This window comes from Lycorma delicatula, chromosome 9 (genome assembly GCF_047948215.1).
Source record: "Lycorma delicatula isolate Av1 chromosome 9, ASM4794821v1, whole genome shotgun sequence".
Taxonomy (NCBI): domain Eukaryota; kingdom Metazoa; phylum Arthropoda; class Insecta; order Hemiptera; family Fulgoridae; genus Lycorma; species Lycorma delicatula.
In genome coordinates this window covers 36,123,987-36,146,438 of record NC_134463.1, presented here as the reverse complement: position 1 = coordinate 36,146,438, position 22,452 = coordinate 36,123,987, and the positions used below count along the sequence as shown (strand labels likewise).

The following is a 22,452-nucleotide window of genomic DNA, read 5'->3' as shown; positions in this document are numbered from 1 at the left end:
AAGAAAAAAAAAAGTATGTCTAAGAAAAATTTGACTTTAATTAGATGAAATCTCGAAATACTGAGAGTGTCTTTGCTATATAGCCTTACCTCCTTGACCTTTTAAGTTGAAAATTTAATGGCATCAATGCTCCATACGTAAGTAATTTGACCAAGTCTGGTCAAAATCGGTCCAGTAGTTCTGGAGAAATAAGGTTATTTAAAGGCCAAAACCGAACACATACACGTACATACAAATATTAACATCCGAAAATTTCCATCCGTTTTTTGTTTTTTCGGTTCTTCATGTGTCAAAACGTCACCGCATATGACCCTATTGGACCTATTAAAATAATTTACCTTCTAGAGCTATAGCTCTGCTATAACACTACCTGGACGGGAAAGTAAAAAGAGTTTTCATACAAAAAAAGTCTGCTGATATCCTACTATAGAGTAATAAAAAATTTCCTTAAAAATATTGTGTGCGAGTTTTAGCAGTTTATAGTAACTAAAACTTTGAAAATATGAAAAGAGTAAAGGAAAAGAATTGATACACTTAAAAGTGTCGTGTTACAGAAGTATGATGAAAATAAAGTACATTGATATGAAAACCTTTTAAAGCAAATAGTAGATGAGAGAAGTTTGTGTAAACTAAGTTGTTTGATCATACATTATGATATCCAGGTTTGGTTTTTTGGTGATACTGTGTAAAAACTGTAGAGATAGACCAAGAATCGAATTTATGAAACATAACTGAGAAAATAGGATGTAGTAATTGCGTCAAAAAAATTATAACAGAAAGAAATGGAGAAAAGCATCAAAGCTGTTGAATCACGATGTTACGTTAAGTAAATGAAGTTTTTTACTTGTCACTCAGCCTAATAGAGATCTCTTAAATTAACAATAACTGAGTACAAGGTAACAAATCCATTATCTCTTAGAACTTAGATCAATAAATTAAAACATTTTATAACTAAATTTAATTATTTAAAATGGAATTATATATTTTTTAATCCTTTATATTACGTATATTCGTAATTTAAAATTGTAATTTAAATTAAGCTAATATAATAATAAAATTTACAACCTCTACGGCAAAAGTCAGGTTTAACAGTTTATATAATTTTTGTATTTCACAGTAAAAATACAATCGTAAATAGAATTATGATTTAATAATTATTATAATCATAATAAAATTATGATTTTATAACGTAAAGTATGATTTCAAAAAAAACGTTTTTATTTCTTCGGACTGGCATATTCCACTGGCAGATTTTAGGTATGGATGAGGAAGATAGAAAATAGTTGCCTAACGTCACAAAGCGAATTCAAAACAAGACTGAATTGGAGCAAGCGCTGAATGTATTTTGTTGACTCTAGCCAAAACGTCTAAGTTAGTTAAGTTTGTGATATTATACGGTACACTCATCGTTGTGTGTTTTTAATATTATTATTATTATCATCATAGTCTTTTTTTGTTTAAATTAAATTACATCTTGTGTAAAATTAAAAATAAACTGTACAATGAGTACTCCGTAAGTAAATTTTTCAATTTGGTTTAAATTATATTTCCATGTAGTTTTATTTTTTAAATAAATCTATATATATGAAAAAATAATTGTTTCTTCGATAAAAATTATTAGTATAAATGTAAATGTATTTTACTCTAAAAAATTTCCGTTTTTTAAAATAGTTGAAATAATATTTTTCTGGTATGTATAATATATAATTTCTGGTATAATATTTTTTTTTCTCTCTCTCTCTGAGAGAGAGAGAGAGAGAAAATAAATATAATTATTATTGTTTGTGTATTATATTTTTTAATCGAGTTTAAAAAATAGGAAACTGTGATGTATTTAAATTGTGCATGAGGGTTCAGCATTCATCTCTTACAAAATTTACCGATATCGATCATTTTTTCATTCTATCTAAATATTTACTAAAGTAGACTGGTATTATTTTTTTTTTTATTCAGTGCAACCTAATTGAGATATTTTTAAAATTAAAAAGTACATAATCCTACAATCGATTATAAGAATAAAAAACAAAATTGTTATTATTACGCTGCAATGGATTATTATAGCGTAATGAAATATAATTAAATATCATTCTGATATTTACAATTTTTATCTTTAAACTTTAAGAAAATTGGGTAGAAAATACTTTTGTTTGTATGATGTAAATGTAAAAATTGTTTATTTAAATAATTTTGTAAATTGTTAAAAATCTAATAATGCTATTATTATTTTCTTTTTTTCTTTTCAAGTGATTTATTATTTTCATAATACATATTATTTACACTAACTAAAAATATATTTCAACTTCTGACCTTACTGACTAGTTTTAAATTTATCTTTATTTCATAAGAATTGCTGTTATATATATTTTTTTTAATATATGTTTTTCTATTTAATATGGATTCTGTTCTCCTTAATTTTCTTATACATAATTTTTTCTTTCTATCTTAATTATATTCTATGTTGTTATCTTTCAATAAGAATTTAAACCATTATGTAATGGTTTATCTTTTAATAATCTACTTTACTAAGTACTCACGCACAGACTTAAATTTTTATGAATTTATTTTTCGTACTTGACGTATTTTTAATGATGTAGTCTATTAAAATTAATATCTAAATTTATTTAAGACTTATTTTTATACTTCTTATTTTATTATTAATATTCTTATAAGAGCTTCGTGTTTTATTCTAGTTTCATTTCTGTTTTGCAAATAAAGCAATAAAGATAAATAAATAACATTATTTATTTGGTTTAATATTTCATATAAATTTAAAATACTTATGTATTTATGTTATATTTTATACATATGTATCTGTAAAGCAACTTTTACTTACTGACTGACTGGTTCGTCAACGTTCAGCAAACACTACTGAAGATAAATTGATTAAAATTCAACATGTTCTTCTTACGGTGTAAATGCACGCTAAGAATTTTTTGAAATTTCGAATTTAAAGGGTTAAAATGGATTAATAGTTGAATTTACTATTTTTTTAAATTCTCAGCAAAAAATGAAGGTAACTTGATGTAAATTTCATGTAAACGTCTAAAAACCAGTTTCCAGATTTTTAAATTCGATCTTAAAAAAGGTGAAGAAAGGTAAAAAATTGTTGAACAATGATTGTAAATTTTTCTCATTTCCGATTATAAGCGAAATATTCACTAGATTGGGGCTTGAAAATACTCTTCAGATAAATATCTAAAAACCCGATTTTTTAAGGGGTGTATCGGTATACAGCGTGGTGGCTCAACCACAGCTATTGTTACTGTATGTGCGACGCGACTAGCTGCACATGACTAACAAACATAAAATAAAAGTAATTTTAAAAATGAGAAACGAAATACGGTCACCTCCTTGTGGTGTTTGTCGGTTAACCCTAAGAACCCGGCGAAACACATTTTTATTAGTACGAAGTACGAGTATATTATAACTAATATATTTAAGATGAAGGTCGACAGAAACCTACATTCTTTGATCAATCAAAGTTTCGGGTCCTGTGCTGACCAAAGTGTTGCTCTGAAGAAATTTAAATACATTGATATTTCTTAAATATTGAACAACTTTAATTTTATTTAAAATTATTATTATTCTCACAACCATAAATTAATGAACACAATGGGGTGTTCCCATTGGGGTCTTCCCGTACAGCCAGAGTCCTCTGGCTGTACGGGAAGAGGGAGCGAAACAAGCCATGACCGGCTAAATATCCCCTGACCGCAACGAGAAACTCAAGTTTATGGCGTGGGCAAAGCCGCGACGGGGATACTAGTATATACATATAACATATATATATATATATATATATATTGTCGCGTGTTCGCAGCTCGATCAGGATGTTGAGAGATTGACAATTTAAAATGTTTATATAATTACAATTTATTAGTTTAAGAATATAAATAAAATAAGAAAAATCAATAATAATAATAATAATAAACTGTGATTACTTAAAAAGCAGAATTTAAAATAGTCCTCAGGATTTATTTACAGGTGTTAATTATTGAAAACCAGAATTCAGTTTCACTGACAAAAGACATTAGCATGCTCGCTGGTCTTAACACTTATAACCACTAGTCTTGTATTAACAATAGTACAATAGATAAGACAAGTATAAAGTTCTTTAACTGCAAATACCCTTACTGTTCACAAATAAAACTATCCTAACAATTTATGAATGAAGTTTTATCTGTTTCACTTATAGTTCAGTATAACTAAGTATAACACTTAAATAACAGTAACTCACTGAACCGTTTCTTGTTTTCATATACTGTTCACACTAAAATTACTTGTGACGTCACCTTAATCGCGTCGAACGAGAAATTCGCTCCTTCACTGACTTCCTCGCAGATACTCTCGCTTTAAACTCACGTAATCACTTCTCGCTTAGAACTCTCTCGCAGACTCGCATCATTACGTCCCGCTTAGACTCATTCGCAGACTTCCCTCGCCGAGTGACTGTCAACTGATCTTCCCTGGAGTATTTACAATCCTATTTTTTTTACCTGCAGGACCGGACCCAACTCGAAGCGTGAGAACGATCGTCCGCCCGCACATTTTGCCCATGAGATTCCTACCCTGGGTCCGGTAACTGTTCTCAAGGAACAAAATCTGTTTAGGTGTGTCAGCGGGCGGTAACAAAGGATGATTGTTGAAAATTTATACGTTAAAATATTTTTAGAAAATATCAAAATAGCATTGAAATGTTAAAAAAAAATAATGATGTGGACAACACATGACTTCCTTGTACGCTTATTAAATTACATTTACACTTTTTTTTAAAATGAAAACTACATAAAATTTTATTTCATTGAAAACTTCTGATATTTGTTTTTATTATTGAATTTTCATTTACATCTACATTCTACATCTACATTTTTTTACAATGAGAGGTTAATAATTATTAAAATATCAATATATTGATATTTTCCGGCCTCCGTGACGCGATTGGTAGCGTCGTCTCGGCCTTTCATCCGGAGGTTCCGAGTTTGAATCCCGGTCAGGCATGGCATTTTCATACACGCTACAAATTATTCATCTCATCCTCTGAAGCAATACCTAACGGTGGTCCCGGACGTTAAAAAACGTATAATTCATTTTTTTGGATTCACACTTGAATTTCTTTCCGGGTAATCTCGGCGCCATCAGTAACAAGCACGGAGAATGTTTCCACCAACAAATCTCAGTCATGGAAAACAGGTATCAGCAACAGTGAAGTACAAGAATGCTCGCAGATTATTGTTGGACGATAAGGAGGAATGCTTCAGATACCAAACATAAAAGGAAAACAATGACTATCACATTTTAGGTAAATTGAATGCATACATGTAAATTTTTTACATTTATTTCAAAGTATACTTATGTATAACAAAAGATTGTGGCGATAGAAAAATTTATTTTTTGAGTTTGAATTTAGCGTGAAAAGTTGTATTAGGATCACATATTTTGTTACTTGGTCCAAAAAAAAATTCTATTTTGTTCATTAGTGAATTTAGAAATCCTCCCTTCCAATTATTCGCGAGCGGTTTAACCTCGATACTTCTAGGAAAAAATAAAGATTTAAAAATTTAAAGAAGCTAAAAGTTAAAAACTTTTCATCGTTCTGTGATAATTTTTGCTTCTTTCATTTTATTTGCTACTTGAATGTGTGCTTGTTTTCGATATGATAATGCTGTGCTATAGTCATTGTGGATAGGACGATAGTTCACTGTAAAACATTATTACGCTACGCAAACTACAAAGTTAAATTTAAAAAAATGTGTTTTCAGTCACAAAATAACAATTAATCGCATCTTATTTAAAAAAAAAAATTGAAAGAGTAAAATGCATAATTTATTAATTTTTTTTTTAATGTCTGTTTTTTTTTTCTCGTTAGCTACTGTATACAATTACGTAGTACATGTGTATGTACTACGTAATTAGTAACAGTAGTGTTACTGTATATACAATCTATTTACGTGCAGTATTGCGATAGTGAATATTTGTTTTATGTTGTTACGTATTTTGTGTAAAATTCAGTACAGTTTTAGGTCACTTTAAGACGCATTAAATATTATTTTTGGATCAACCGTAGTTTTTATATGATTTTGGATTATCCGCGATCCTCTTCCCAGTTATCGCGGATAATCGAGAGTTGATATATATATATATATATATATATATATATATATATATATATATATATATATATATATATATATATATATATGTATATAATAATAATAATATTACACATTTTACATTGTTTTTAATATTATAATATATATATGTTTTATATTTACATATTCATCCATTTACTTATCTATTAATTATGCAGTAGATGCGTACAGCGACAATTACTCTATTCCTGTTACAACGCACGTGCTGATATTTGTGACAATTCCGCACATCACATTACAACATAAACTCTTACATGAGATACAAGTGCATTCCTCCCTTCCACCATTCAAGGACTCTGAAAATATGTATGCTTATTATTATGTCGACCTCCATGGGCGGAATGGTAGATTTTGAGTTCGAATCCCGATTTTTCTCACTCTAAAAAGCTTGCACGTTATAATTATTATTATTTTTATTTTTTGTCTCGGAGATTCACATCCGGAATTTCAGTATGAGGGGCTACTGGGGCATACCTCAATCAATGCTGTGGTACATTTAACAAAGTACGTACAATCCTGCAAGTCTCCAGAATTATTGATTTTTGGGCTTTGGGAATTATGACTTTAGGATCCAGGCCAACCTTTTCTATGTACTTCTTTAAATTTTTGTTAATTAATACGGTTTTTGTTATCTTGTCACTTAACATATGTGTTACATATTACAATATATGTAATAGACAATAGATCTCATTTACTGTACAATGAATAAATGAAATCGGGCCGGTAAGAGTTTTGTAACAATTTTTTTCTTTTTTTTGTGCTTATTATATAGAATGATTAAACATTGTTTATTATATATTACATATCTGTCTATTACATATATTTAACATGTAATTTTTTTTCTAAAGAAAATTCTAAATTAATAACAGATTTTGATAATAGAAATGTAGTGTCTACCTTTTTTGATATCGGTATAGTTTTGTTAAAACCAGCTTTATTTATATTAACAGAAATTTTTGTTTTTTGAGCGGAAGAAATGATATCTGCGAAACTCTTACCATACGGTTTATGATTTTATGGTAATTTTTTTCTGGATATCACTGATAAAATATTATTCTTTTATTTTTTTTTATGAATTACTGATTATCTTGTAGATTAATTATTAAAATTTATTGCCTTTCTAGAATAAATAAATTGAATTTCACGGACAATTTTTTTTTTTGTTGAAAGTTATAACATTCACTCCATATAACATTTTTCCTTTTTTAATAAAACAAGTAATGACCTTCACGAATCTAAGATCCGTGATGTAATATTGCACTTATTACTTTGTAAATGTAACCCTCGATTTTTATCGTTAAATTCGATTATACCAATGGAATTTATTTCTGTTTTATTTATTCCTTTTTTTAATAAATCTAGTATAATCTCTTGTAAACTAATACTTTTATTTTTTTAAAGAAGTGATGGGAATTAAAATATTGTTTCATCTTCAGTTCTTTCATTTACATAAGGATATTTACTATTAAAATAAGCTGTAGTATATTTTCTTTTAGATTTTATTATTTCAAGTACATTATCAAATTGTTGTACGCTACCTAGTAATATCAAGAACTGCTATCTAGCGGCGCGATTCGTAAAGATACATTAAAAAAAGAATAAAATGACATGTTCGAGTCCCGCGGTTCATCAAATGGAAAAAAAACGTTGTCTAATAAAATATTTTTTGAAAGTATTCTTTATTAAATATCCAATTGAACTGAAATATAATATTTTCACGCTTATTTTATTTTTTCCCATTTTAATTTCTCTGTTGGGTTAGGTCATGTTTACTGTAAACGTAGTTCGTTGACTTCGTCGTCTCTTACCGACGAAGTTCTAACGAACTCCGTGATTAAAAACAAAAACTTAAAAAAAAAATTTGCAAAAATTTGGAACAAAATTGTTGCTATGCGTAGTTCTCAGACATGATTATTATTTTTATCCAGTGTTTGCATTGAATTGAAACTTTTATTTCAGAATGGATTTACCGATTCCCATCTTATGATTCATCTCAGTTTCGGAGGGATACTGGGTATTATAAACAACTTGAAAAAAAATGGTGAATGGTTGATGCCATTAAAAAATTTCTTTGAACAAATTTATTAATCGGAGGTTGTTCCATTTAAATTAAAATTGTGGAGATATCGTTAAAAATTAACATACTGTGCATTTGAAGATTTTTATCAAATATAAAATAAAATTAGACAGCAAAGAAACATGCTCAAGGATAATTCAGGAAAAAATCAAAAAATCATTAGTTGCGCTATATCTTTGCCGATGAGTTTGAAGTTTAATAGCTAGTTAGTAATATAGGTAAAATCACGAATGATCTTATTTTATATAACTGTCTTTATTAAAATTTGCCTACAAAAGACTAAAGAAAATTATATTCTTTGACTACCTCTTAATTGAACACAACTTTAATCCTATAATTCTTTTGATAAAGTCATATATTTGTCGCTTCACATATGTATGTCAAGTACATAAGTATGTAGTTATATTCAGTTCTGCAAATGATACCTTTTCTCTGTTCATCACAGTGCTCGGTTGAAGAATGTCTACCAATACTCGTGGAAAACTTTCCTCTGACTGATTTCTCTTGTATTTCAATTGGTTTACATGTATAGCCATAAGAAACTTTGTAACTGATTATGTAAGATAACAAATATAAGGTACCTCTTTCTACGAGAAAAACTTAATGTATTCTTTTATAATTTATAATATAGTGTTCAAAAAATGACGGGAATAAGTAAGTTACAAAAGTAGTTGAAAGTGGTCTCCATTATCCGATTCACATAATTGAATACCACGTTGCATGCTCATAAACACATATTGTAAAGTTTATTGAGGAATTGCAGCAACACATCGTTCAAGTTTGCTCTGGAACTTGAGAATGGTGTAAGGATGAGTTTTGTAAGCAGCGTCCTTAAGGTATTTCCACAAGAAAATGTCAGGAGGGGATAAATCAGGAGACCGAGGGGACCACAACCCCCTTCGAAATCATTTCTCCATGAAAACATTGATCCATGAAAACATTGATCCATGAAGATCATAGTGTTGTTGACTGTATGAGCCGTAGCATTTTCCTGCTGAAACCACGTGTACTCTAGCCATCCCAACCTCGTAGGGGAAGACACCCGCCTTGTGACGCTTCTGGTCGCCACACTCTCTCCCTGTTCTAGCCCTGATGGGCTTTAACGAGAGTCGTTTTCTGCCCTCTGACTTTTTACATCTCATAGTAATAAGCCTGGCCTTGTTGGGATGCCACCGATGTAAATGCCTCGGTAGACATTTACATCTGTGATTTATGAACTCAGCTTTAGCCTTCGCTGTAGGCCTCGTCCGGACATCTTGAATGTCCTACATCGTTTCCCTCTGAACTAGCTAACCGAGTTCGCGGAAGCATGAACCCCGCGCCAAGTTCTACTTTTGTTGAGCCAGTTTCTAGTAAATGTCTCGAGATTCGAGGCAAATTTAATAACATACCACAATATTGTTCGCATTAAGTGTACTCTAGCCAGTCTGCAGGTATGGTGTTTACAAATTGTTGCACCATCTGTGTATATCACTGTTTACTGTGGCATGAAACAAATGTGATGAGGATTCGCCAATGTGACATTGCACACCAAACCCTCACTTTTCTCCGTGCAGCTGATGTGAATTTTCCGAACACTAAATGCGTAAATTCTGTGTATTCACGTATTCAAGGTTAAACCATGCCTCACCAGATCAAAACCAATCATCGAGTACTTCCCCACCTGGCCTTAAAGATGACATGAATCGCTGACAGAACTACATATTTTCCAGTGTCTGTATCAAATCGTGAACACGAATTCTGTACGGATGCATTTTTAAACAATTTTGCTTTGCCGTGGGAGCACTGCCAATGGAGAGATCATACTGGCTAGATAGGCGTCGCACAGACTTCTTGGGACTAACAGAATATGTTGCTTGCACGTCGATTAACTTTTCTGGTGTTAATTTCGGTAGACCACTGGCTGTATCTGCTACATTCCCTTTCTCTTGAAACTTGTCGTACAGCTGTTTTATGGAGGACTTCTTTGGTGCATCCAAATCATACTTTTCTGTGAAGGCATTCTGGGTCTTGGTATAACTGGAATATCTAATGTATTGGGAGACAATGAGTATTATCTACTGCATTGTGTAACCCAGTTTATCTCAATTAAAGATGCAAAAAAAGAAAGAAACATTCTTCTATAACGTTGCACTTTATGAACACTATATATTCCATATAATCTTTAACCAGTACCAGTAATTTTATTCTATTTGTGTTTGTTTTCTGTTGTTCTTATAATTATTTATATTTTGTTTCCTGAAAACAGGTAATAAATACAATTAAATGTTTGTATACGTTTAACTAGTATTGAATATAGATCCAATGAAATCACCCATTTTCCTAAAAATTACTAAAATACAAAAAAATAAATTATTAAAATATTTTTTTAGTTGTTTAAAAGAAGAAAGATAAAAGAATCTTGAATATAAGAAATTCTAATGAAATTATTTATTATGTTAAGTAAATAATTAGATGAACAATTAAGTAAATAATCACGTGAACAATGTGACACTAATGTGACTTCCTTGTACGCCGATTAAATTATATATACACATTTTTTTTTTAAATGAAAAGTACATAAAATTTATTTCATATATAACTTCTGATATTTTTTATTATTGTAATTATTGGATTATTATTTATTGTAAAACTTTTTTTTCAATCAAAGGTTAATAATTATTAATAAATCAATATATTTAAATTTAAAAAAAAAAAAAAGGAGAAGAAGTCTGATTCAAACCGATGTGCCTTTCCTTTGTAAGATCCAAATATTTCATTAATTTTATTTGGCTATAACTCTGGAACCAATGAAAATAAGTACCACTTATGATATATCGTTGAAAAGCACAATGAGGGCTTAAGACTGCAGTTTAGAAAAAGCACAAAATTCAAATTTGTTTGATTTTGGGCTTTTTTGACACTTTTGGTCCAGTTGATTGCAATCAAAAGGGGAGGTGCACAGCTAGATGTTATAACAGCCCTAAATCCAAAATTTAAACATGCTACGATTAATCGTTTTTGAGTTTTGCGGATACATACGTACGTACAGACGTCACGCCGAACTAGTCAAAATGGATTCAGGGATGATCAAAATGGATATTTCCGTTGAAATCTGAAAACCAAAATGTTTCGCGATCACAATACTTCCTTTACTTCATACAACGAAGTAATATGAAAGTAAGGAAGTAAAAATGGAAGTGAATTTAAACTTTAACTAAATACAGTACTGAAATTTAAATATTAATCAAAACAATTAAAAAAATTCTAATAATTTATCTTGTTCAGCTACAAGACATCAAGGGTGTGTCAGTTTTGAAAAAGTTTATAAAATGATTATTTGTCTTCATTTCTTTACATAATAATCAATTATGATACAAAATAAATTTTTTTTAAAGTAAATTTTATTTTTATTGATTTTAATACTAAAATTTGTGTTCCTTTCTTCTTAAAATAATAACAAAAATATAGAACAGTATCTAATTTTGCAACATGACTGTTGTGGGCTGAACTAAATCATCTGGGCGGTGTCTAAAAATAAAAAAAAGAGTAATTTAATAACTATTAGGCGTACAACACCCATACATTTAACATTTTAAATTAATATTCAGTTCATAATAATAATAATTTCAATTACTTAAACGACAAGTTTTTTATTTTTTATTTTAAACTTATCTCGTTCTAACTCTGTTTTTTTTTTTAATGTAACAATATGACATTTTCATTAACTCTTCCCCCCTCCAGTAATAACTTTACGTATAACTGAATTACATCACCCTGATAGAAAAAAGTGTTCTGCTTGTTTTCTTAATATCTTACTTTTCTTTCATTGATTACAATTTAATTTCTATAAACTATTACAGAATTTGGGTAATACAATTCTTCCTTATACGTAATCTACACAATACCCTTTATTTATTAAACTATCTGCTTCTGTTTTTTACTTCCTTGTACGAAGTAAAGGAAGTATTGTGATCGCGAAAAATTTTGGTTTTCAGATTTCAACGAAGATATCCATTTTGACCATCCCCGAATCCATTTTGACTAGTTCGGCGTGACGTCTGTACGTACGTATGTATCTCGGGTAACTCAAAAACGATTAGCCGTAGGATGTTGAAATGTTGGATTAAGGATTGCTGTAACATCAAGTTGTGCACATCCCCTATTGATTACAATAAACTGGACCAAAAGTGTTAAAAAAAGCCCAAAATCCAAAAAAAAATCAACTTTTGGACTGTTTCTTAACGGCAATAAGAAGCACGCACTGAAAAGCTTTTCAACGATATAAGTGGTACTTATTTTCAATGGTTCCAGAGTTATAAACAAATGAAATTTTAATTAATGAAACATTGGGATCTTACAAGGCATTGGTTCAAATCTGACTCCATCTCCCTTATTTTAACTTTTTTCTTTTTTACTTGCTTGTACGAAGTAAAGAAAGTACTGTAATCACATAACCCAGACCCCAAAACCACCTCGGTGGTTTTACCACGTATTATTACGTATGTGTGTATATATAACAGATTTGGAGAAACATCTGATTATTTAATATTAATTGAAAGTTATAATTTAGAATCCTATTATTTTTAGATTTTCTAGTTTAATTTCTGTTTAAATTATTTAATTACTCTGGAAATTCTGTTTAATTTTACCTACATTAAAGTTAACTACAGAGTGACCTGAAAAATAGACCATTACAAGAACAACATATAAACTGAGATGCATGCCCGATCTTTGATAAATTGTAATAAATTCCTATCTTTCGGTTAATTACTCTGATATTGTCGGGTAATATTCTCCGTAAGTCGGAGTTGATCATCATTTCGTTCATTTGTTTTTTGTTGCTAATCATTTAATCGCTCTTTGGTTTGTTATACGTAAATCTTCTGATTTTAATTTGTGTACACGTTCTCTAGTTTTCAAATTTTCTCTTTCTTCATATTCATCATCCTCTCTTAATCTTTTTATTCTTTCCTTGGTCTTAATGTTTTCTTCCTCTCTATGTTTATCATCTTCTCTTAATCTTTTTATTCTTTTTTTGAATGCAAAATTCTTCCTTTTTTCATTTTCCTTTATTTACCTTCTTTTTTTTCATTTAAATATATTGATTTCATTAATAATTATTAACCTCTGATTTTAAAAAAAATACAATAAATAATAATTCAATAATAAGAATAAAAATAAACTAAAATAAAAATTAATGATATGAAATTTTTATGTACTTTTCATTAAAAAAAAAAAAAAAATGTGTATATGTAATTTAATAAGCGTACAAGAAACTCATTTGTGTCCACATTAGATTTTTTTATGGTAGTGGTATTGTGAACTGTTAAGATAGAAGAGATATCAGTCAGAGTTGCTTTCTAAGAGAATAACTTTATTCATTATTCAACTAGTTTTTCTGGTGAATAAAATGAAGATGTCACATATAGGGTTAAATATCAATTCCGTTTCGATGAATTGTGACTTATTCATATGCATATCTGTGTATTCAACTCGGTGTAGAAGACAATTTGAAATGATTTCACCGCTTATTTTTCCTTTAATGCTATGCGTGGGTTACTTGTTATTCTTGAGAATGGCCGAATCGTTTGTGGGAGTTACTTTTCTTGTGATTCATATTAGGTCAGCTACAACTTTTATGAATATAACATTAAAAAAAAAAAAAAAATACCGGTTAGCGTTCATAATACTTGTTCTGATTTGTAGTGAGACGCAGGTAAATTCGATTCATTAAAAAACGACCGTCATCGTGATACTTAATGCACAATTAAAAAATATTAATTAAATTTTTTTTTGTCAATTTCTTGTAAATAGAAATCAGTTGTAGTAAATACATGCGTGTGCGCACATACACACATTTTTATTTGCATTATTAGCGAATCGATATATAACTGTTTTTATGTAACCTACTATATATAAAGACTTTCACTTATTCGTATCGATTGTAAATTATACATATTGTGAATTCTGAGTAAGTTCTTTAAAAAACAAAAAAAAAAAATCAAATTAGAAGACGGAGGTAGATTTCACCGGTGCTAAGTAGGGGAATAAAAAATATTTCCACCTTAAACTTAAGAAAAACTTCAAATTTATTCAATACGACAACGGTTGCATGTGAAAAAAGTTTCACATGTTTAGCGTACCACAAACCCTACAATTCCAGCAACATTTTGGTATCACTTGCTGTAAGGGTTGATCATATTAAAAATTATTTCAGACAAAAGTTTAAAGTAATGTTTCTAGGACTAACGACCACTGTAAACCGATAAACACTATTAAGAGAAGTATTTTTGTCCTCGAAACCCCGTTTTTTTCATCCCCTGAGCCAATGGTTGGTGATTTCAAAAAGTTTCACTTATATAAGTTTTAGGGCATTATCCAAAGAATAGTAGGAACTTTAAAACAATTTCATATTTTACTTATTAAGAAAGTTATAGCGATATTTTGTTTTTTTTCGAAAAAGCCCCCCATTTCCATCCCCATGGTCCGATTTTTCCCATTAACGAACTCGACCGAGATTTTGGTCGTTATATTTTATGTATCAATATGAAAGTTTTATCGTTATGTATCAATATGAAAGTGATACATAAAAGCGCTAAATTAAGTGAAAGCGCTAAATTATGGCAGTTATCGTGTCCACAAGACACGATATATATATATATATATATGTATATATGTATATAGATATATAAAGTTTTGAACTGACGGTAGTTTTGGCGTCTGGAGTATGTGAAACGCGAAGATATGTCAAAATTTTCCGGAAGTCGGATCGTGGTAGTACTCAACAATAGGTAGCTTTCTTATGAAATTAACTAAAAACTGATCGAAATATCGAGATCACCCGGGCTATCAAAAAAAAAGCGATATAAACACTAAGTGCTTCCATTTTTAATAGACTGGCCCTTTCAAAAAATATGGATATACTAATATTTGATTTATATAATCTTAAAAAGATCATTAGATGACCTATAGAACTTTGCAATAAGAGGTTCTATTATGTTTTTATGTTTGGTCCACTGATCTACATTTTAAACAAAGTTTATCATCATGCAAGATAATTTTGACACTGTCTCTAATTACGCGAATTTGTACGGTAAAATTGTATTTTAATAATACATTTTTATCTAAATCTGTTTTTCTATTTATTATTATATGTAAAAAAAGATACTGGCAAGAGTTAAATGTTATCGTTACATAAAAATCACTATTTGCATCATCTTCCATACTAGAGTAATTCCTACGATTGCGTATATATATATATATATATATATATATATGTGTGTGTGTGTGTGTGTGTGTGTCGAATCAAAGCAATTATATTAATATTCATAGTAGCAATAATGAAAATAAACTTGAGTGCAGATCAAAAACGTTATCAACAAATTTGATTTTCAGGCGATTTTAACTGTTTCTTTGAATTGCAAAATCTAAAAAAAAAATTCCATGAAAAATGGGAACGTTGAAATTAAACATATAAATTCTACTAAATAAAAATCCAGGAATGGATATCGATATTTACTTATTCCACCATGTTCTAAATTTCGAATTAAAAATCTACTGAAAATTACTACATCTACATCTACATCAAAATTATTCACTGTGCTCTTTAAAATTATATTCATCTTATAAACTTAATATTGCCGGTTTTAATAATTGTATTTGATCTTAATTTTACTGGTTCAGAGAACAAAGAACCTTGTTTCAAATCTTTACTATCCCGTCTAGTGCTGTAGAAGAGCTGTAGCTGTAGAAAGGAACCCACCCACCGTGTTGGTCTAGTGGTGAACGCGTCTACCCAAATCAGCTGATTTGGAAGTCGAGAGTTTCAACGTTCGAGTCCTAGTAAAAGTAATTAGTACTTTTATACGGATTTGAATACTAGATCGTGAATACCGGTGTTCTTTGGTGGTTGGGTTTCAAGTAATCACACATTTCAGGGATGGTCGAACTGAGACTGTACAAGACTACACTTCAATTACACTCATACATATCATCCTCTGAAGTAATACCTGAACGGTAATTCCCGGAGGCTAAACAGGAAAAAGAGAGCAAAAAGAAGAAAAAGAAGAAGTAGAAGGGAAAGTATTGTAATCGGCCCAATTTGGCCATGTGTGGTTTTCACCGGATCTTTACGTTGTGATTCCCAAGGAATCAAAAAAACCGGATGGACATTTTTCAAATATTCGTATGTACGTGTGTGTTCGGTGTTGAACTCTAATTAACCTTCATCTTAACTAGAACTACTGGACCGATTTAACCAAACTGGGTCAAATTACTTCTACATATGGGACATTGATGCCATCAGATTTTAACTTAAAGGCCAAGGAGTTGAGGCTGTACAGCAAGGTCACCCTCAGTATCTCGAGATTTCTCCTAATCAAGGTATTTCTCTTAGGCACATTTGTTAACAATTAAAAAATAATAATATTTGCAAAAAACGTTTTTTGCAAAATCGCATCCCCCACACACAAAAAAATCCTGTCACCACAAGGAACGCTAGTGTAGCACTGATATGTTAAATTAAGTTGTGTATCGGCCTCCGTGGCGCGAGTGGTAGCGTCTCGGTCTTTCATCCGGAGGTCCCGGGTTCGAATCCCGGTCAGGTTTATCTATTTAGTATTTAGGTAGTGTATTTTCATATACGCTACAAATAATTCATCTCATCCTCTGAAGCAATACCTAACGGTAATCCCGGAGGTTAAACAAAGAAAAAGAGATTTCTTCAACATAACTCACCGTGTTGGTCTAGTGGTAAACTTGTAAATCAACTGATTCGAAGTCGAAATTCTCAGCTTGAAATCCTAATAAAGGTAATAAACTTTTATTCGGATTTGAATACTAGATCGTGGATACCGGTGTTCTTTGGTGGTTAGGTTTCGATTAACCACACGTCTCAGGAGTAGTCGACCTGAGTTTGTTCAAGACTTAAAATTTACCGGTACAGTTACATTACACTGTTAAGTCGCTAATGGTTTTAATTATTGATGCGACTGTAAATAAAAGTATTAAAAGAAAAAAGTATCTTCAATATAAACTTTCGAATATCAAAACTTTTGATGTTATATTTATTGTTCTATCTGTAATAGTCATCATTCGTCTTTAATTTTTTTTTTATATATTTAACTTTCTTTTTTTTAACTATGTTGAAATCTAAATTTTTACATATAAATTTAATGAAGCAGATATGTTTATAAAAGCGCTAATCGTAGAGGAAATTAAGAATAAAATAGTTAGTGGAAAAATTATTCTTTATAAATAGTTATTTTCTGCTGCTAGATTGCAATTTACTACACAGTTTATTAAATTAATTAGAAATATAGTATCGTTTGTCTACGGTCTTCCAATAACCCTTGACTTTTTCCACAACATTTTATCGATATCAGTTTGGAAATAAAAATCATTCCTCAAATTTTTTCACTGTGTTATTTGTATTGTCTTCCAGAAATGTATATAAATTTGTATTTATTCTGTAATGAATATACACATTCGGTCACACTTGTTTCCATTTCCTCATTCAAATCACGGTTTGTAAGGTTTTCCTAAATTCCGTTGTTCTGATTTTTATTGTACAGAAAATATATTTAAATAAAATTAATCCCAAAGTATATTTGTATTTTCTTGTCTTCAATTTAATTTTCTAATAAAGAAAAAGGATTGGTCGATGTTCCAACGTTTTAATAAAGACCAAACCGGTTGCTGAACTAGGTATAGAAACATAAAACGTAACATTAACAAAACGTAACATTGGCGTATATATATCTCCCAATGTGGCACTTAGTGAATTCACTAGCACCCTTGATACGATACAAGAGCTAATTAGTAACACGGATAAGAAGATCATCATGGTAGGAGATTTCAACAGTAGGCTGGTGGCAGCTGGCGGTCGATGTACGAATAAGAGAGGTAAATTATTAACAGACTTGATGGGGACCGTTGGCTGCCATTGCGTTAATGATGAGACGCCTACATTCGAGGCCAGGGGACATACCTCTATCCTGGACCTCACCATACTTGACAATAGATGGAGGAGTCAGCAGTGGCATTGGGAGGTGATACCACATGATATAGCTAGCGACCATTATGCCACGATGATATCATTGAACGATGTCAGTTTTAAGACGAATGAACAACTCTCGTTGATTAGATTTTATGCGTACCAAATAGAAGTAATTACCAACATCTTACGCCAGATACTTTGACCAATATTGTTATGCAAGAGATGGATAGAGAATCGCGCAATGGCCTCAGGAAACACACGATCTATTGGTGGACAAGTGAAATAGCGCTCCTTAGACAGACGCTACAAACCAGGAGACGTGTAATGCAAAGGCTCAGACCCGCGGAGGACTCGAGATATCAGGAGGCAGTTAGCAACTATAAAGAGGCTAGAAGAGCTCTTAATAAAGCTATAAAGAAAGAGAAGAGAATACACTGGTCGAAGTTGTGTGCTGAACTAGACAGTGACCCATGGGGCATGGCTTTTAAAATAGTTACAAAGAGGTTTGGCAGAAGGCTTCCGATACTCTCCAAGGATTGGGCTGAAACACAAGTATCTAGTCTTTTCCCGCATATAACTGTTGAGGAGCGCAACCCCGCTGAATGCGATAGCAGAAGATTTGCCTTATGCGAGTTGCAATGTGCTGGCAGCATGCTTGCGACTAAGAAAAGCCCCGGATCGCACCAAATACCAGCTGTATTGATTAAGAATATCATCAAGAAACCACCTTGGGAGATACTCGAGGTGGCCAGCTACGGCCTGATTCACAAGACTTTCCCGGAGTGTTGGAAGGAGGCAAAAGTTGTGTGTTTGCCTAAAGGCACAAATGATACAGGATAATTGACATATAAACCGTTGAGCCTCCTCAACACGATGTTGAGGAAAAAATGTTGGCTGGCCGCATAGTGCAGGAGGTATAAGATGGTGCGAAAGTAAGTGCTAATCAATTTGGTTTTTGGAAAGGCAGGTCAACAGTTCAGGCAATTAGTAAGGTGATTAGTTGGCCTAACGAAACTAGAAGAGGTACTTGGCGGACAAGAAACATTCCTTTGCTTGTCTCTTTAGACGTGAAGAATGCTTTCGGGTCGATTCCATGGAAACATATTAATGCGACCATGGTTGAAAAGGGAATTAGCCCGTACTTGAAGAGGCAAGTAGAGGAATACCTCAAAAGTCGCAGCTGTATAGTCAAGGCGCAAGAGCAAGAGATATCCTTTAGTATGAGCGCCGGAGTACCGCAGGGCTCAGTCCTTGGACCACTTTTATGGGTCATTGCCTTTGATGGTGTGCTTCGGCTAACATTTCCTGAGGGTGTACAAATTATAGCATACGCAGATGATCTGGCAATCCTTGTGTAGGCCAGAACGATCGATGAAGTTAAAAACAAGGCAAACGCTGCATTAGAGACAGTTGGTAGATGGCTCATTGATAGGGGATTGCAGCTTTCTATTGAAAATAGTAAATACATTAAATTCACTGGAAAACATGTATTGCAGCCAGTAGATATACGAATTGGAAACTATAATATTGAGGAAGTAACAGTATTAAAATATCTTGGAGTCATCTTACAGAAAAACTGCAGATTTACTGAGCAGGTACTAAGTGTCTGTCAGAGTGCGGAGAAACTGACTAAATGCCTAAATATAATTTTGTCAAAGCAGAGCGCTCCTCGGGCATCAAAAAGAAGAGTTTTAGCGACAACCGTAGTGTCAACAATGATGTATGCCGTGCCGGCATGGAGTTGTGCTCTCACTATTAGCAGAAATAGAGACAGGTTGAAGAGAGCACACAGGGGGATACTACTGGGAGTAGTATCTGCCTATAGAACTGTTTCTTACGAGGCCCTCTGTGTGCTCTCGGGAATGTTACCGATTGACCTTATCGCCAGATATAGAACTGACAGGTTTTTAGGGAGAGCAGAAAATGAAGTCAGGGAAAACATACATAGAATCTGGCAGGAGAGATGGGCGGAGGCTGGAGTGGCTGGATGGACAAGAACCTTAATTCCAGAATTAACAGGATGGATTAACAGGCGGCATGGAGAAACTGATTATTGGATCACCCAGTTCCTGACGGGACATGGGTGTTTCAATGGTTATCTCCATAAGGTGGGAAGAAGGAATGAACCCACGTGCATGTACTGCGAACAGGATGATGATTCTGAGCATACGTTTTTAGTATGTAATAAATGGATAAGACTAAGACACGACGCGGGTATTCATGGAAAAACGCCGAAGGAGACCATGGATTTCATGCTCAGCAGTAAGGAGAACTGGAGGAAGGTCGCTGATTATATAAAGACAGTACTAAAACAGAAGAATGAAGATGAAAGAAGTATGGGTTTCTAGTATGTTAGGTTGGGTGGACAGCCTCAGCGGTGAGAGCCAGCATGCTTAGGTGTGCTGGTTTCAATGATCCGCTGAGGACTCCTTGGGGTGTGCTGTAGGGACGAAAGAGTATTATAAAAGATCCGGGGGGGTTACATCACGACTTGTAGGTATGATGTGGTTCCATAGAGGACATAATAGAGAATAAAAAATCTCAAAAGAGCCACCGGTAGGCCTGACCTGCCATGCCGGTATATAGTCGGTAGGCGGGGAGGGCCTATTAGAGTAACGGACACTTCCCTGGATGGCGTAATACCATCAAGTCGGTCCGGCCCAGGGGAGTAGAGAAAAAAAAAGAACATCAGCAGGAGATAGTTGAGAACAACAAAAAGCAATTTGTTTTCACCTCTGATGAAAAAGGAGTCGAGAAAGAAGATAAAGAACTAATGGTGGTTCTTGAATATATATCTGGTTTTCGTGCATCATGAGTGAAAAAAAAAAAAATACTGTGAAAAATGGTGTGAAAAAATTAATTTGACTTTTACTATCGAGAAAAATATCTTGTTCATTTCGGTTCAGTTCAGTAGAAGAAAGTAACTGTTGATGTCACCTCCCAGCTAAACATAATATCAAAGGTTATATATAAGTAGAGGCTTGTTAAACAACCAATTTCTAGCTTCGAAAATGATACAGAATTATTAAACGATTATGCCATTATATTAAGATATTAATAACTAAATCGTAGTTTGTCATGGCGATCACGCAATATACTGAAATAAACGAATATTACGGCAGTAATATTGATAAGACATTTTGTAATTGAAAAGAAAATACAGAGTTGTAAACTACAATTTATTTAATAGTTTCATAAATGAAAAAGAAATATTATTAAATATATACATTATTAAAGAACACTAATTATTATAGAACATAGTGTAGTTTATAGTTTAATATAAGAAAATACATCTTAAAAAAAATATTTAAAAAGATTATAAAATTATCGTCAGCAAGTTATATATTTGTTGTAGATGTTTCTTTTTGAATCGATGAAAACAAAAGTAATGACGTCACGTTTGCATTGTAAATACCTATTTATAAATCGTGTTTCTTTTGAATTTATGAAAGAATGATAGAAAAAGAAATAAAATTACGAACATTTAAGGCGTAACAAGAAATCATCAGAGATGCTAGGCTATTTGAGGCCAAGGTTAAATTTTATTCTGTAACCGTACAACTTAAATCTTATTTCGTAACATTATTCTAGACATATTTGTTTATTATTATGATATGTTTTTTTTTTTTACGGATTTAAAGTAATGATTGTTCTGAATGTGGTAAATAAGCTTATGTATCAACATTAGTTATTGTGTACAATAATAAAAATTAACTTATTAAATGATAAATTAAATTTTGTAGGTTGTGAGGCACTGTAAAGGAGTGTCTTTGTGCAATAACTTATTTATGCAGTTGCTTTTTATCCATTTATGGAAATGTTCTTTTAAATTGTTATGCATTACTATAGTTGTTTTATACTACTTCGTACGGATCATATAAGACGTTTGTTTCTTTGCCAATTAGTTTGTTGAATCTTAATAATTCGCTTTACAATAACGGTAACAAATCAACGTTTAATCTCATTTTATTCCTTGAGCATTTTTCTGTTAATCTCTGCAGTTTTATTTCTTATCTTATTAAAACTAAAGAAAAATTTAACCTTACACAAATTTACGCCTATATAAAACACGCCAAAAATGTCTATCATACCCTATTAATCATTTAATAACTAATATTTTTTTCTCTTTCCTAGAGCCAATTTGGCGAATTTGGAACAGCGGTTTTCCTATATCGTCATTTTTTAAAGCAATGATTGATGAAATTAGAAATGGTTAATTTTAAAACTTAAAAAACATCACTTCTCGG

General features: G+C 31.6%; 1 protein-coding gene across 2 annotated transcripts in view; it reads left to right on the top strand.

The window, feature by feature from the left end:
• Positions 1–22,452, top strand: part of LOC142330191 (uncharacterized) — a 75,422-nt gene that overhangs the window by 28,400 nt on the left and 24,570 nt on the right. The window contains exon 1 of one of the 2 annotated variants that reach the window (XM_075375311.1): positions 1,359–1,513. The exons of the other annotated variant lie outside the window; for it this stretch is intronic. Within the exon in view, the coding sequence (XP_075231426.1) occupies positions 1,503–1,513 (11 nt within the window). The 5' untranslated portion in view covers positions 1,359–1,502. Of the gene's footprint in view, positions 1–1,358; positions 1,514–22,452 lie in introns of those variants that run through there. 2 annotated transcript variants of the gene reach the window in all.